The sequence below is a fragment of the Vipera ursinii genome (assembly GCF_947247035.1).
Source record: "Vipera ursinii genome assembly, chromosome: 1".
Lineage (NCBI taxonomy): Eukaryota > Metazoa > Chordata > Lepidosauria > Squamata > Viperidae > Vipera > Vipera ursinii.
In genome coordinates this window covers 189,567,949-189,585,927 of record NC_139512.1, presented here as the reverse complement: position 1 = coordinate 189,585,927, position 17,979 = coordinate 189,567,949, and the positions used below count along the sequence as shown (strand labels likewise).

General features: G+C 37.9%; 1 protein-coding gene across 4 annotated transcripts in view; it reads left to right on the top strand.

The window, feature by feature from the left end:
* The window catches only part of PCNT (pericentrin), a 112,235-nt gene that overhangs the window by 91,886 nt on the left and 2,370 nt on the right, over window positions 1-17,979 (top strand). Inside the window, exons 36-41 of one of the 4 annotated variants that reach the window (XR_014492080.1) lie at window positions 456-549; window positions 3,781-3,939; window positions 5,863-6,101; window positions 6,404-6,492; window positions 9,691-9,829; window positions 15,405-15,463. Coding sequence is in view for 2 of the 4 variants with exons in the window: in XM_083359159.1 (XP_083215285.1) it covers window positions 456-549; window positions 3,781-3,939; window positions 5,863-6,101; window positions 6,404-6,492; window positions 9,691-9,829 (720 nt within the window). In the remaining 2 variants the exon portion in view is untranslated. Of the gene's footprint in view, window positions 1-455; window positions 550-3,780; window positions 3,940-5,862; window positions 6,102-6,403; window positions 6,493-9,690; window positions 9,830-15,404; window positions 15,464-17,979 lie in introns of those variants that run through there. The other 3 variants (XM_083359159.1, XM_083359160.1, XR_014492081.1) reach the window with 3 other exon arrangements.

Genomic DNA, 17,979 nt, shown 5'->3' with positions numbered 1-17,979 from the left:
TGGAGAAACAAGGCGAACTCATTAATTCTAACAACTGGACACACTGTCTATACTTTCCAAAAAATATCAGTCTTCCTGGAAAAAAATATTAACGGCAATACCTGACATTACTGTTTAGATGAGTGATAGTTAATCAGAAAGCTTGAATTCAATGATATATGGAACTCTGCTTTCTGTACTGAATATTAACTGCTTTCCAGATTTCAGTCAAGTGGTGCATAAGATTCCTAGTAGCAGAAATTGTCCCCTGCCCAAAATCATTTGTGAAGTTGGCTGGTGAATATTAATTTTATATGACTGCGAAAATCTATATAAGATTAATTGTTTTTACACAAACTTATTATCTTTAGCTATGTTGCTTGAGACTAAATATACAGAGTTATATATCTGTTTTTTGGGATAGCTACTTGTTGCATAGCTACCTAGATTACATTTTTCTGTCTTGTACTTAACAGAACAGTAAATTGGTCTGCATCAAATGATAAAATAGTTGCAGCCTTACTTCATACACTTGAAATCAAAGAATTACTGGCTTTTTCCAAACCTGTGGTAAGAGGATGTCTTTTTCTTTTCATAAATAACTATTTAGACTTTAGTTAAAATTTATAGAAAACCAGCTAATCTCATGTCTTCCAATAGGATAAAAATATTTTCATTTTATTTTACTTTAATTTATTTATATCTTGCTTTTATTATTTTTACAAAACTCATTGCAGCAAATTTATCCAACACACTTTCCTCTTCCTATTTTCCCCACGACAAAGCTGTGAAGTATCACATCAGTTTTGAATTAGCACTAGTACAGGCACATCAAAACACAATTTGAAGTTCTCTGCTCAGATTTTTAATATATCGCAGTCTAGATCACGGGTCGGCAACCTGCGGCTCCAAACGGGGCAGTGGAGGTTTGGAGAGCTGCTGCCTTCGTCCGTGTTTCTTTCAAGGCCGAAGGAAACGCAGACGAAGGCAACAGCTCTCCGAACCTCCACCGCCCCATTCCCATTGAGAGAATGGGGCGGCAGAGGTTTGGAGGCCCCGGGGGGAGGGGCAGGGTGCTTGCGTGACTCCAGCGGCGCCCGGGCTGAAGGCAGCGCTGCGACCGAGCGCCTGTCGCCAGGAAGACCCGCCGCCGTGCAGGTGCCTCCCGGCTCGGGAGAGCCACGCTGCGAGAGACGCAAGGCTTCCTTCGGCCGGGTAAGGTCCCATTGCCTCTGAGGGGGGCCCAGGCGGGATCCTCTGAAAGGCCGTTTCCTTCCTCGTCTTTGCGCGGCTCAGCCTGCGAGTCCCCCCCCCCCGGTAAGCTGGAGGCACCGAGCGGCGACAGGTGCACATGGCTCAGAATGTGGCACAGGCGTCGGGGCTGCCAAGGATCAGTGCAGTGCAAGCGATCCAGGGCAGGAGCTGATCCCGAAACGTCACAAAAGGCGGAAAGAAAAAAGTCCCAGAGAGAGAGAGCGCAGGGTGGGGGGAGAGCAGTTTTTCTGAGGGAGGAAAAGCCCAGGATGGCAGAGCCGTCCATAGTAGAGGTGGACGGGGGCAGGGCTGGTGCACATTTTGCCTTGTTATGCGCATGCGCGTGTGTGCACGCATGCGTGCACACATTTTGCGGCTCCCAATTTTTTGTGTGTGTGACGGAACCGGTTCCGAGTGGCTCTTTTGCTGTTTCAGGTTGCTGACCCCTGGTCTAGATCCATGTTAAAAATGGCAAGAAAACTCACAGTAGCAATCTATTTTCCCAAGGTTTGTGGTTTGAAAAGCCTCTGTGGCAGAACTTTGACATAAACCTATGATCTTGTCCTTTAAAACAGATTGTCTAAAATAAATTAACAATTCTTATTATAATATAACATTTTATATTATTGTATAATATACACATTATATAGTATTTTGTATTATTATTTATAATAATCCCAGAGAGGGAGCCTTCTCTGTGGGGGCGCCTGCCCTCTGGAACCAACTTCCGATGGAACTTAGAACTGCCTCCGACCTCCGCTCATTCCGCCGGGACCTGAAAACTTGGCTCTTTGAGCTGTCGGGCCTAGACTGAGGGGTTTTCGTTGGGTTTTAATGTTTTAACTTTTTAAATTTTGGGCTCCAAATTTAATTAACTGTTTTAATTAACTGTTTTAAATTTTTTAACTTTCGTATGGTATGATTTCAATTGCCCTGTAAACCGCCCTGAGTCCTACGGGAATAGGGCGGTATATAAGTTAAATAAAAATAAAAAAAAATAAATAAAATAATATTTAAATAATTGTATTATTTTTATATTTTATTATAAAAAAAATTAAAACGTAATAAACTACTCTTTTCCCCAAAATCTTTCCCTGGGAAATTAAAAGACTTGACTATGTATACTTAGCGACCGCAATCCCTGCAGTCCTTGTTGTCATTGTTAACTGAAACCTACAACTTCCTGCCAATGTCCCATAACCTAGTTACTGGGAAGCTAGCAGGATGTTGCAAGTCCCAAGTGGCTTGCAAGCAGATTGGTAGGTAAGTATGCAGTGGCTGCCAGGTGGGAGAGTTCATAAGGGATGGTGTGAGGGAGGCAGAGTGAGAATCAGAGGGTGTGCGAGGATGCAAAGAAGGAAGGCTTGGGAAGGATGCGCAAGGATGTGTGAGTGGCTGTCACAGGTGTAGAGCTGGAGGAGGGTGCACAGGTACGGGAGACTTACCCCAGTAAATTATTACATTCCCTACTGGCTTTCTCATTGATTTTCTGGGGAAGCCAGAAGAGAAGGTCACAATTGGCAATCAAGCGGTCATGGGGCATTGCAACTGATCACAGGGACACTGGGACAGCCAAAACTCAGGTCTAGTTGTAACCACGATTTGTTCAGCACCATCATAACTTCAACGGTCACTGAACAAATGGTTATAAGTTAGGGCTACCTGTTTATTTTCTACTGTATATATATTTTTGAATGTAGTTTGGAATCCAAACCAGTTAATTATGTTCTTATCACAATAACATTTTTTTCAGTGTTAAATAATCTTAACATTTAAAAATTATTTAGACTTTGATGGGAAATATGAAGACTTTCATATATGCAATAAAATATTTTCAGTGGTTAACAAATGTCCTGTAGATCAGATATGGCCTTCCCATGGCTTATTGTATAATTAAAATTCAACAGTAATGCCCAATAAGTGTAGGAACAGCTTCTGGGAGGCTAAGTGCTCCCATTCTTATATTTATCCCCGCTCCCTTCCCCTCGCACAATATTGCTTGAAAAATGAGTCAGTGTTGTTCCATCTAAATTTGGCTGATCCTTGCGCTTCTGCTGAGCCCCACATAAGCGCTGATCATTTGGAGCCCGACACTGATCCTGGCACTTCTGCTGAGCCCCGAAGAAGTGCCAATCAACTGGAGCCTGGCGCTGATCCTGGGGCTTACAACAGTCACTAAGTGAAATGTTGTAAGTTGTAGTACTTATAGGATATAACAATATCCTAAAATATCTCAGTACCACCAATCACCTAGCAAGGTGTCAAAAACTTGATGACTTCATAAGTTATCACTTTTTTCCTTTTTTTTTTGGTTAAGAAAACTGCAAGAACTAGTCCAGACTATTGCCAGAAGTCAGTACTGACTTAACGGTGTAAACTAGGTGTCCTCAGGAAGTTATCCAGTCCTCTTTTAAATTAATCTTGTAGCAGATTGATTTGCCACAGTGGATTTAATTTTTTTAACATATATATTTATACTGTTGAATTAAAGTCATGTTTTGTTGTGTGAAGTTTTTAATCACTTTATTATTAAAATGTTACATTTAGGTTATCCCTACAAGTATAATTCACTCTACGCAAGCATCAGAAGGGTATACTTGCCAGGATAAGCATGGTTTACAGAATGGTTTGAAAGCAACAAACTATGCAGCAACCAAAACAAATGTGACAGAAAACAAAGAAACTGTGATGTCTTCCACCCCAAAGGTAAACAGTACTATATTTCTATTATTTTTGTCCATTGTCTGTCTGGGAATGGCAAAGGAGAGCAGACTGGGATTTAGTGGGCTTGCCAAGAGAAAGCAGAGTTTTAATTTTAGCTGAAATTTCAAATAAGTAGTCTCTGATTCATGTAGTTTTTAGAGTTAAGAACATACAAAACAGCCAAGGTAAATTTTCTTTATCACAGGAATATTGTGAGTATTCTGGCTATAGGAAAAAATAGAAATTTGGGATGAGCTACTGCTCCATTTTTTCCACTCCCAGATTGGATGTCATCTACCAACTATATTGGATTGTTGTTCACCATCCAAAATACAAATAATTTGGCAGAATGGAAGATTTTAAAATATTTTTGAAAACATAATCCCCAGAACATTTGAAACATATCAGCTTTGTTTTAATCGTCTTACATTCTTCAGAAGTAATGGTTAACTCTTTCAACTCCCACTTACTGAAAAAAAATTAATAAATCCAAACTTTTTTCCTATAAAAATGATACAAAAGCACAGTTCTTAGCATTTATTCAGAATTTGTACAACTATGAACGTGAATATATGTTTACTGCCCTTAACAACAGAACATTCAGCTAACAGATATTGTAGGATCCAGTCCTTATTTTATATGCCTAGTGCAACTTCTGAGATGCAAAGAAGTTTTCACTCATTAAGCTATAGGTAGTTCTCAGCTAACAACCGTTGGCTGTTATGACAGCGTTGAGTGAAACTAGTTCTTCAAGTTCTGGCATCCCAACATTCCAGTGGTCATGTGATCCTGATCTCGTGCTTGGCAATCGACTTACATTTACCACAGTTGCAGTATCCTATGTCACATCATCACTACTTGCAACCTTTCCTGTTGGCTTCCCGCAAGCAAAATCAATCAAAGAGCTGGAACTAAAGGTTGTGAGTTGCTCTAGTATAGGGATCCCTAACCCCTGGTCCATGGACCAGCACCAGTCCATGACATGCCAGAAACCAGCCACACAAATAAGTGAAGCCCCATCCACCAGTTGCAGGCAGCACACCCCCTCTGGTCCATGGAAAAATCTATCTCCATGGAATTGGTCCCTGGTACCAAAAGGTTGGGGACTATTGCTGTAGTAAATCGCTGAGATTCAGAGGTTTTTCCTCTGAAGGTTCTGGGGATGTCATACTCCATACTCACGTGGAACTGCTGCCCACAGCAGCCACCTGTGCAGCCAATCCTAGGACCACTGTGCTCATCCCACATCTGCACAATTTTGTGTCTCCAGCCACAGTTACCATAGTGCAGCAGCCACTCCCTGGTCCTACTCTTACCAGTCATCCACACCCCTCCTGCGTTCTTGCAAACCCTGAAGCAGCCAGCCCTGGCCACACCACACTCACACCATTCCCCAAAGGCTGCCAGTCCACCTGGCAGCGGCCACCTTTGGCCCTGTTTTGCTTGCATTGTGCCAGCCACCTGCCCTTGTGCACCCTTCCCACTCGGCAACAGCTGGCCCCACCATGCTCAGGCTACATCTCAGGGGCCATTAATGCACTCTCCGCCTCTCCCCTTGGCAACAGCATTTACTCTTTGTGTACTACCTGATACTTGTGACTTCCCAACTGTATGTATGTAATGTATGTATTTATTTAGATTTATTAGATTTTTATCCCATCTTTATTAATTTCTATGTAACTCAAGGTGGCAAACACAGCTAATATTTCTTCTTTCTCCATTTCCCCCCACAACAATAATCCTTTGCTTGTTGAAGAGCAGCAGGAAGTCCAAGGATTGTCAGCGCTAAGAGATGCAGTTGGTGTAATCAGTGGCTGTTGTTAAGCACTGTGATTACCAGAACTCCAAAAGATTTTCTTAGCTCCCCATAAGAATTATTTTGCTACTGCTATTATTGTTGTTGTTGTTGTTGTTGTTGTTATTTAGATACAGAAGCTTTATTGTAAGTATTTGAGAGCTGAGAGTTTTAGGAAGGCCCTGGTGTATCAGAAGAAATACCTTCTTCTGCTTTTGGGTGGATTTCAAGAATGTGAACAAGCAACATTGTCTCTGATAGCACGCATGGGGATTTATCCTTCTCCTCCTGATCTGAATGTTTCTGAAACACGAAGTCGTTTTTTTACCAAGTTCAGATCTGCAGTCCGTGTGGTCATTGCAATATTAAGGTAACTAATCTTTAGTATTTTTTTTTCAAAGGGTTTACATTAATTTATTATTTCCTGATGTTGGTTTCTATAAATGGTGAATAAAAATCCTTATAGTTCCAATGGAACTAATGGGATTTGAATGGTTGGTTAACTATTAAAGCTTTAATCCATGTTTCCTTTTTTAAAAACAAGTATGAGAAAGCAAAATACTGTGGTTGACAGCACTTGTAAACTTCGATAATTAATAGTTAATATAGAAATATTATCTTATGTGTTGTTTCAATTTACTCATTAATGTTTCTCTTTTTCTATCTCCAAAGATTACAGTTTCTAGTAAGGAAATGGCATAAAGTAAATAAGAAAGAAATGCCACTGGAAGTCATTTCTTCTAGCCTTGGACGCAATTCATGTGAGTGTTTTCTGATAAATCCTATAGCTTCACTGTAATTCTTAGTAAATCATTTCTATTAAGTAAACTGCAAAGTAATGATATATACATATATTTCTATTAGATTTATTCTGAGTAAACAAAATATTTTATTATGCTGAAGAAATTGTAAAAGCGCAACAACATATTCTTACTTTTTGTAATTGTTTAAATTTAAAATAAACACTTCTGGAAATTATATGAGACTGAGATTGTTAGAGAGCAATAGAGATATTCAATGGATAGCTTGGCTGCCTTAAGTTGGGGGTATTTATTTGGCAAAATTAAATTGATATGAATATCTTGTTTGGGGAAATACGTCACTTGCCGATAACAAATAGGTACCTTGTATTGTATTTCTGTATGACATTTTGATAAAATAATTGGATATTTACACCAATTGCAATTTTAATTCAGTTTTATTAACTTAATTTAAATAATGTGAAAAGAACAAATGACTGCTATAGACAAATTAGCGTTTGTATGCCAATATATGCTATATTCTCAACATTTATTGTCACTAGCAATATTAAAATCTTAAGCCAGTTTATTTTTACATAAAAATAAATAATAATAATAATAATAAACCTTTATTGTCAAAGTACAACATGTGTACATTGAGATTAGCTGAACCTCTCCCCGTGCTCCCTCCCCACAACACACAATGACAACAAACCCTCCATCCTACCACACCATGTGAACCAACTACACCACACACCGGCCTCCCAAGTCAATTCTGCATAAGTTCACAGAGATTATATCCTATTCAAAAGCCTAACAGCCCACGGATAAAAGCTGTTTTTCAGCCTGTTGGTACGGCTGGCTATACTCCTATATCTCCTACCCGATGGTAGGAGAGTAAAGAACTACCGTCCAGTGTGTGAGTTATCCCTGAGAATTTTCCTCACTCTTCCAAGACAACAAGCCCTGGCGATGTCATCCAGTGGTGTCAGGGGACAGCCCACAATGTCTTGTGCTGTGCTCACTACCCTCTGTAATACTTACCTGTCCGCGGCTGTCAGACCAGCATACCAAACCACAATACCATACGAGAGGACGCTCTCTATAGTAGACCGGTAAAAGAGGGTCATTAGCCGTTGTTCTACCCTGTTCTTCCGCAAGACCCTAAGAAAGTGAAGCCTCTGTTGGGCCTTTCTAGCCACCTGAGTTGTGTTAACTTTCCACGTCAGATCTTCACAGAGGTAGACTCCCAGAAATTTAAAGGAGGAAACTCTCTCTACACAGTCCTCCCCGATGTAAAGTGGGGCAGGTTCCTCCTTTTTTCTCCGGAAGTCTAACACCATCTCTTTCGTCTTGCCAATGTTTAGGTGAAAGTTGCTGTTACTACACCATATGGATAGTTTTTGTACCTCCGCCCTGTATGCTGTCTCATCCCCACCTGTAATAAGACCCACCACAGTTGTATCATCTGCGAACTTGATTATCGCAGTGGATGGGTCAGATGATACACAATCATATGTGTATAAAGAGTACAGGTAGGGGCTAAGCACACATTTTAAATTAATATATATCTTAATTCAGAAGTTTTGAGACACCTACCTCATAATAAAATCAGTATCATTGAAGTTAGGGTTAGGCAGGAAATAAATACACCACTTTTAATACTTTATTTATATTTACATTTCTAAACCACTCATCGCCTTCAAAGAGGGACTTTGGAGATTATACAATAAGACATTAAAAGATAAGTCAGTATATTAAACAATTAAAATGTTAGTTAAGTTATTGAGTTAAAATTGTAGGGCTTTATAGGTAATAACCCAACACCTTGAATTGGACCCAGAAGCGAACTGGTACCCAATGCAGTTCGCTGAGCTATACTAGGTGCCCTTCTTTGGGTACCTAGTATAGCTCGTAGCTGAAGCTTCCAGATACTTTTCAAAGGTAGCCCCATATAGTTGCAGTATACCACACGGGAGATGATCAAACAAACCCTCACTGTCCATGAAAAGAAGTAACTGGCGCATAACATGAAGTTGTTCAAACGCTGTCCTAGCCACAGCTTCCCACTGCTCTTCAAACAAGAGTCATGAGTCCACGAGGACTTCCAAGTTGGAATGCAACCCCATCCAAGACCAAAGATCTGGATATATAGCCACTCCCACCTTGCCAGAGTTCAGCTGAAGTCTGTTCCCCATCCAGGCCCTCACAGCCTCCAGGCACCACAAAAGAATGTCTGCTGCATCATTCACTTGTCCCAGGACAAAGATATATAACCGAGAATCATCAGCATACTGTTGATACCTCATCCCATGGTGACAGGTGATCTTGCCCAGCAGTTTCATGTTTCATTCCACAGGGCTTGATGTAGATGCTAAAAAGGAGCAAAGAAAGTCCAGAGAAGTGGCTGTGGTGAGCTGGATCTTGCACATCCTATTAACACCAACTGGGACTTGAAGAAGGAGATGAACTAGCAGAACACTGTGCTACCCTTCTCCAATTCCCTAAATCAGCCCCAAAAGATACCATGGTCAATAGTTAAAAGTGTTAGCTGCCCCAGCATTAACTGCACTAATGCTAGTGAGGACAAGAAATCTTGCCAGTTTTTCTTCATTCCTAAACAGTTTTAGATTCCCCAGTGTTAGCAGCACTTGCATATATAAAACTAGCAATGTTGAAAGGGTTTTCCCTTTCAAGACGGGATTTCTTCTCAGTTGTGGCCCAGCAACAGAGCAGCATGTCCTTCCCTACCCTCACCTCCTTGAGCTCTGAGGATCTCAAAAAGTAAGTGCAATTGTGACAGGGTAAAGTAGGGAGGAGTCCCATAGGGCTGTGGGCAGGAAGGGGGCATGAGGTATCTCAGAGGAGGCCTTGGGAGGCCCAAAGCAGATAGGCTTGTGTCTACTCTAAGCCTCCCAGGGTCTCCCTGTCCACAAGATACCCAGTGTTCCACTTAATGATCCATGCATTCATTTAACGAATGCATTGGAGAGAGCAGCGATGGCGCAGTTGTTAATGAGGTGGTTCACTTAACAGCCCTTCTGACTTTTGACTGCAATGGGCAGACTGTGTTATGGTCATAACTTGAGGACTACCTGTATTCACAGTTTTTAATGCACAATAGAATGTACTAATCGTGCTTATTTTTCTTCATTTGTGAAACAGCTATAACCTGAAATTCTCACAATTCAGATTAAAATTTTACATTGTTTAAAACAGATCCTGTAGCTAGTTTAGAAGTACTAAAGCAACAAAAGCCCTTCCCAAGTTATGCTGCTCCAGAAGGTGAATGCAACAGAAATAATCTCATGAGACTTGCAAGCTCCACAGTTAAATCTTTACATCATTTACATAACAGGTCAGTGCAGACCTTACTTCACTGTATGTGTGTCTTTTGCAGGATTATTTTTATTAACAATATTATAAATATATATTATGCTTAACTAGACTCATGTCCAGTTCTGTAGATAATAAAATCTATGTTTATTTATACCAAAATTATTTTATCTACATGATTGTAAAATTTGTACTTCATTTTATTATTGTATTTCCATGTTTATGAAAGGTATAGCTTCAATGGTATGATTAAAAGTACTTGTTGATAAAAATATAATATGAATAAAGTTTCATATCAAACTTGGGGTTTTCTGGTGATGTTGCTGCAAGATGGGCACTGGGGAATGAAACTCTGTTCCCCAAGCCTGATTTCTACCAGCTGAGGAGTCCAATAGGACCGAAAGTCACCCCATAAAGGCAACTGGCCAGAGGATGAAACTTTGCAGATCGCGGGCCAGCAGTAGCTGGCCCCCTTGATCCAAAGGAGTCCTCGGGACTGGCAGGAAGAAAGGCTAATGGCACCCATGCGGTCAGCCAAAAGCAGCTGATTGTCGGAGACAACAAATTCTAAAACCGAAAGCAAAACAGCTGATTTGGGTGAGACTGCTTTCCTTATCTCTCTACAAGTGGAAATACCAGTTCTGGGAAAAAGCATTCAAAAGCAAGAAATCCCCAAGCTCCAGGGAGGGGAGGCTTTTTTTCCCTTACCCCTCCCCCCTGAATTTTAAGCGGTAGTTTAAGCTTTGGGGAAATTAAAACTGACCTATAACAATATTGTGAAGATAACTGAGGCATAAAAGAAGGATAATTTCGAAAACTTTTGGATTTATAAATCTTTTTTGTTTATTCCTTGTTTGGAAACTATCAGGTTTTAACTTAAACTTTTTTTAAAGTATGATGGAAATGGACATCTAATGACATCTAGTGGCAAAACTGAGAACTACTTTTAATCTTGCTTTTTCCCCCTCTTTTCTTTATCTTACTGAGTTGTTTTGATTGGAGTTTTAAAACTTGGCTGTATGCCCAGACACAGCTTATAGTTTAAACATTTTAGTCTCCTTGGAATTTATAGTCCTGAAGATTGTGGCTGAAAAAGAAAAGACTGTTTTTGGATTTCCCTTTTCTACAGGATGGATTACAATTATAAATAAAAATTGTTTTTGAAGTCATCAACTTCCCTGGATTACAAATACAGCTTAACCTGGAATTTTTACAAGCTGTTTTGAAAGAGTGAATAACAAGAAATCTGTTTGAACAGAACACTTCAGATTACAAATTTTGGTATATAAATTTTTCTTCTTTTTCCTTTTTTTTCTTTTTCCCCTTTTGCTCTTTTTTACCACTCACTATTTTTATTATTTACCCCTCCTATTTCTTACAAGCCTGTTGGATTATAAATTTTGATTTACTTGGTGGATTATAAAGTATGATTAAAAGATAAAGATGAGCATCCCTAATCTATCTACAGTTGGAAAAAAAGGATCTTCTGCTCCCTTTTCTCCTTCTGCAAGTCCAGTCTATCAGAGATCAATTGATACAATGCTACAACAAGAAAAGGCTAATAACTTCCAAAAGGAAACTTGAGTGACTCTACAAACCATTCGAGGCAAACGCTACTCACATGGCGGTTACAACAAGAAATCATGAGATGAGAAGTGAATCAAAACATTAACATCATGGACTTTCAATTTGAAATTTTTAAACAGAGGATTACAGATAATCAACAAAGAATCCAAAAAGTAGAAGATAAATCAACCAAGGTTGATCAGAAATTAGAAGTCTTAAAAGATGAAAATCAGAAATTGATGCAAATAAATGGAGAACTAGAAGACTCGATAGCTGGGATGGAGATAGAAAGAGCCTCATAGTTTTTAAGATTTCAAAATATAATGAAAGATAAGGAAGAAGATCTCCTAAACTTGGTAATGGAATTATTGGCAGACCCATTAGGAATTGGGAAACAGCAAATGGAAAGAGAATTAGATCAGATCTATCAACTCAAACTATGCTAGAAGAAATAAAGTTCCCAGGGAAGTACATGTTAGATTTCTCAAAAGATCCATAAGAGACGAGATTCTGAGAAGAGTAAGAGATGAACCTTTAAAATACAGAGAAAAAGAAATTGTAGTCCTCAAACAAATTCCTAGGAGAATAAGAGAATCCTGAAGAGAATACCAGTTTCTAACTAGGAAATTAATTGAAAAAGAAGTGAATTTCAGATGGCTGATTCCAGAAGGGATTTTAATCTATTGGGATACGAAAAGATATAGATTGGATATGCCACTTAAAGCAATAGAATTCTTTGACAACCATAGAGCATTTCTCAAAGGAGATGACTCTGAATCTGGTACAAAGAGAAAAACAAAGAAACAGCAAGAAATGGCAGTAGAAGGTGCAGTTAAACTAAGGAGGAATAATTTAAAAACACATATACAGAAGAAGGAGCAAGACGGAAGAGATCAGAGACAGATAAGATCAACTAGAAGATTAAGACCTAAATATAATTGAAAGAGTGGCATTTTATCAACGAATATAAATGGACTAAATTCTCCCTCAAAAAGGAGAAAAATCTTTACACAAATAAAAAATTAAAAATGGATATAATTTGTCTCCAAGAAACATATATTAAGAGACAACATTATAAGTTGTTAGAACAACTGAAAATCAGTAAACTTCACATTAGCACTACAAAAGAAAAGAGGAATAGCTCTATACATTAAAGAAACAGTGAACCCTAAACAAATTTATGCGGATGAAGAGGGGAGAATATTAATGGTGGAAATAATGATTGATCAAAAACAGATACTGATGGTAGCAATATATGCGCCAAACGATAAACAAGAACAATTTTACCAAAAATTACATTAAAAAATATTAGCTTTAAACTTATTTTTCTTCAAAATAAACAAAGAAGAAACATCGCTTCAAAATGTGTGGGATATGGCTAAAGCATATTTCAGGGTGTTGGCTATAACCTGTAACGCTAAAAAGAATAAAAGAAACAACAACAGTTAAAGTTGAAGGAAGAATTCAGAAAGTTAGAATCAGAATTACAAATAGATCTAAAAAGAAAATACTTAAGAAACAAATGGAGATAATAAAACATAAATTAAATTAAGCTGAGACCGAAATGATGGCTCAACAGATTAAAAGGGCTAAACAGAACTTCTTTAAAAATGCCAACAAACCGAGGAGATGATTAGCATATAGACTGAAAAAAGAAAAAGAGGAAAAAACTGATAAACAAGCTGCAAGATACAAGAGGTGAATTACAGTTTCAAAATGATACAATTTAAAAAATTATCAAAGATTATTATGAGATACTTTACAAAGCAGAGGAAATTCCAAAAGAAAAAATACAGCAATATTTAAAAAAACAGATTTACCAAAAATCTCAGAGAATATTCAAAATATACTAAATGGAAAAATATCAGTGGAGATTATAGAGGGTATAAGGCAAAAAAATGATAAGACTCCAGGTCCAGGTGGATTACTTCCAGAGCTTTATAAATCATTACAAGATGTATTAATTCCTACTTTGAGAGAACTGTGTAATGAAATATTCCTGGAGGTTAAATTGCTAAGCACATTGGTTTGTGCTTAAAATTGTAAGCCGCCCTGAGTCTTCGGAGAAGGGCGGGATATAAATGGGATTAAAAAAAAATTACCAAATACGTGGACTGAAGCCAACATCAAATACCCAAAGAATACTCTGATCTAACGCAAATAAAAAAAACTATAGACCAATATCACTATGAAATGTAGACTATAAAATTTTTGCCTCAATAATAGAAAGACTAAAGAAATTTTGGATTGAATTTATACATATAGACCAAAATGGTTTTCTACCAGAAAGACAGATAAAAAATAATTTCAGAATGGTTCTTGATGTGGTAGAGTACTATGAAATTCATCCAGGGAAACAGGTGGCTTTAATATTCCTTGATGCACAGAAAGCATTTGACAATGTAAACTGGCAATTTATGTTTCAGCAGTTTGCAGAATGGACTTTGGAAAAAACTTTATAAATGTAATCAAAACAATTTATTGTAAACAAACTGCCAAAATAATTGTAAAGGGAGATTTCACAGAAAACGTTAACGTTAAAAAAGGAACAAGACAAGGATGCCCACTATCTCCATTACTATTTATACTAACACTGGAAGTATTGAATAGAAACATCAAACAAGATATAGAAATTAAATTATATTTATAGAAAAATATAAACTACAAACATTTGCAGATGACTTGGTTTTTATATTGGAAGATCAATTGAATCTAAACTTATGGAGAAAATAGAAAAATTTGGAGAAGTGGCAGGGTTGAAAATAAATAGAAAAGACTAAAGTGCTAATAAAGAATCTAACAGAAAAACAAAAAAATCATCTAACAAAAAAAATCTTCAAGTAGTTAAAAAAGTCAAATATTTGGGAATTTATCTAACAGCAAGATGTGTAACAATAAAAGAAGATAACTATGTAAGACTACTAAAACAAAACTCGATCTGTAAAAGTGGAAAAACATACAACTTTCAATGCTGGAGAGAATAGCAACAGTGAAAATGAATATCTTACCAAAAATACTCTTTTTATTTCAAACGATTCCTGTAAGGCTGGGAAAAGCCTTTTTGGATGAACTGAATACAACAATACTGAAATTTATCTGGCAAGGGAAAAAAGCTAGAATTAGACTGAAAATGCTAGAAGAAGCAAAAGAAAGTGGAGGATTTGGACTGCCGGATTGCACATTATACTACCAAGCAACTATTTTAACAAGGCTTAAAGAATGGATAATGCTCAAGACAAAAGACTATTATACGTAGAGGGGCATAATCTACAACTTTCACTATGGGAAAAAATTAAAAGCAAAAGTTTACATTAAAATATCTGGATAGCTTTCAACAATGGAAGTTTTCACTTACCCAAATTTAATTAATTACAACAAAGTTGTGACTTATAAAGATATTATGGACAAAGAAGGAAAATTGAAAGACAAGACCTACCAGAACAAGGTATTGATCTAGCATGGTGGCCATATCTGCAAATTCAAACGAGATGAAAAAGATGTTAAAACAATGGGATTCTATAAGGAACAGACAGAATTTGATCACATACTGTTAAAAACAGATGAAAAGCTGATTAAGAAACTATAGCTTTCTGTTAAATGTAAAGAACAAGTTAAAGAAACAATGATAATATGGGCAAAGAACTTTGGATATAATATAGAATTAGAAGACTGGCAAAAGTTATGGGAAAGAAGTATAAAATTAAGTAAAGCAGTGGCATATAAAGAAAACTTATATAAAATGTTTTACAGATGGCATATGACACGAGTGAGCAAATATGTTTAAAAATACTTCAAACAAGTGTTGGAAATGCAAACAAAGACTAGGTACGTACTATCGTATCTGGTGGACATGTCCAAAAGCAAAAAGATTTTGGGTAAAAATATATTTATGGTTGGAGAAAATGACTAAAAAACAAATAGACTTTAAGCCAGAATTATTTTTGTTAGGAATAATAGGAGCAAATTGTGAGAAAGATTGTATATATTTAATTTTACACATACTAACTGCAGCAAGAATTGTATTTCCCCAGCATTGGAAAAATGAAAATTTACCAACTGAAGATGATGAGAGTTGAAGCCTGTTCTAAGTGTGAGTAGACTCCCAGGCACCACATTTTTGATCATATATTCCACCAAAGTTTGCCAACCAGTTAACAAATGTATGGAAGCATACCACAGTAGTAATGGGAGACTTCAGCTATCCAGATATCAACTGGGAGACAAACTCTGCAGCAAGCGGGAGACCAAAAAGATTCCTAACTAACTAGCCGACAACTTTGTTATCCAAAAGGTGGAGGAGGGAACTAGATGTAAAGCCTTACTAGACTTAATTCTAACTAATAGAAAAGAAGTAATAGAGGAAGTTGAAGGAACCTTGGGCGAAAGTGACCACATTGTACTGGAATTTAATATAATACAAACACAATCCAACCAGGGTCTTGAACTTCAAAAGAGCTGACTTTAACAAACTCAGAGAGGACCTAGGAAAGATCCCATGGATGGAAATTCTAAAGGGGAAAACAACCCAAGAAGCATGGGTAACTCTGAAAAATGCAATCATAAAAGGCCAGACCAGCACAATACCACTGAAAAAGAAAAACAAGAAGTTCAAGAAGAAACCAGCATGGCTGCACAAAGATCTCTCTGACAAACTGAAAGACAAAAAAGGATAAATACAAAAAATGGAAAGGGGCACATAACTAAGGCTGATTATCAGCAGACAGCCAGAACAAGCAAAGATGGAATCAGGAAAGCAAAGGCTCAGAACAAACAAAGAGTTGCAACAGAAATCATGGATAATAAAAATAGTTTCTTCCAACACTAAAGAGAAAAGATGGCAAGGAAATAACAGACAACATGAAGAAAGCAGAGCTGCTTAACTCATACTTTTGCATCAATCTTTACACAAAAAGAAACTATAGCCCAACATACCAAAAAAACCACTGCAAAAGACAAATTAGAAATAAAATTAAAACAAGCCAGAAAATGGTAAAAGAACACCTATCCAACCTTGACGAATATAAATCACCAGGTCTTGACCGATTACATCCCAGAGTTCTGAAGGAGCTGGCTGATCTTATCAGAACCATTGCACCATCTTTCAAAAATCCTGGAGCACTGCGGAAGTACCTGAGGATTGGAAAAGGGCTGATGTGGTTCCCATCTTCAAGAAAGGGGGAAAAATGGACCCAAGAAAATGCAGACCAATCAGTTTAACATCAATACCTGGGAAGATCCTAGAAAAGTAATCAAAAAACAGATCTGTGAACAACTAGAAGCAAAGTTATAACAAGTAGACAGCACGGGTTTGTTAAAAACAGATCATGCCAAACCAATCTTATTTCATTCTTCGACAAAGTGACTAAACTAATAGACCAGCGAAATACTGTGGACGTAGTATACTTAGACTTCAGCAAGGCATTTGATAAAGTAGACCACAACCTACTCCTTGGTAAGCTAGAAAAAGGTGGAATAGACAACATCACCACCAGATGGATCTGTAGCTGGCTGGCAAACCGTACTCGAGTAGTCCTCAATGGCACTACATCCACATGGAGAGAAGTAAGCAGTGGGGTACCACAAGGTTCCATCTACTCTTCAATATCTTCATCAGTGACTTAGATAAGGGAATTGAAGGGGAACTCATCAAATTTGCAGATGACACCAAACTGGCAGGAGTAGCCAACAGCCCAGAATACAAATTCAGGATCCAAAAAGATCTTGACAAACTTGAACAATGGGCCCTATCCAACAAAATGAGTTTCAATGTGGAAAAAAGTGGAATAGCTTTCTCCCAGAAATCATGGGTGCTCTCTCACTGGAGATTTTTAAAAAGAGGCTAGATAGTCACTTGTCTGAGATAGTATAGGTTCTGCTTGAGCAGAAGACTTCCAAAGTCCCTTCCTATGCCAAGAGCTACATTGTGGGAGTATGCTTCAATGTCTAAAATAATTTCATATCTTAAGAGTAATCTGACAACACAATTTAATTCAAATTGTAACCTATTCCTAGACCCCAGTTTATAGATTTGTAGCACATCCAAAATTTGCATTTCTATCTACCTAAAATCCATATTTCAGTTTTACAGGATTTTAAAATTAGAATGGCCTTTAGTACTATGGACAGATTTTATTATAGTTCATAGTTTTCATTTTGTGTTCTATATGTATTATGGTTCTTGATATAATATATACTGTCAGAACCCATTTCCTTCCTGGGGGGCATCTAATTCATTTCTTTCTGTGGATTCTGCCATTCTCCTGAGGGGGAGGGGGGAAGGTTCTATGGGATGCCCTTTCACTTTGCTACAATGTATCCTCTCTGCTGTTTTTATATGCTTGCTCTTTGAACTGTTTCTCCCTTCCTGTCAACCTGGGGTGATAAAGGAATGTGCCTCGGCCATCTGGCTTATCTCGCTGCAGAAGAGAAAGGTGTGAAGACCCAACAATGTCTTCACAGGCATGGGAATGGGCTCTGTTATCAGCTCCGTTCCCATAGCGGACGTAACACCTGGGGATTGGCCCATTCAAACTGACCGGATGAACTATTGGGGTGGGGTTATGCTTGGGACTCCTTTAACCTTTTGATCTGAGCAGGAAACCCTCA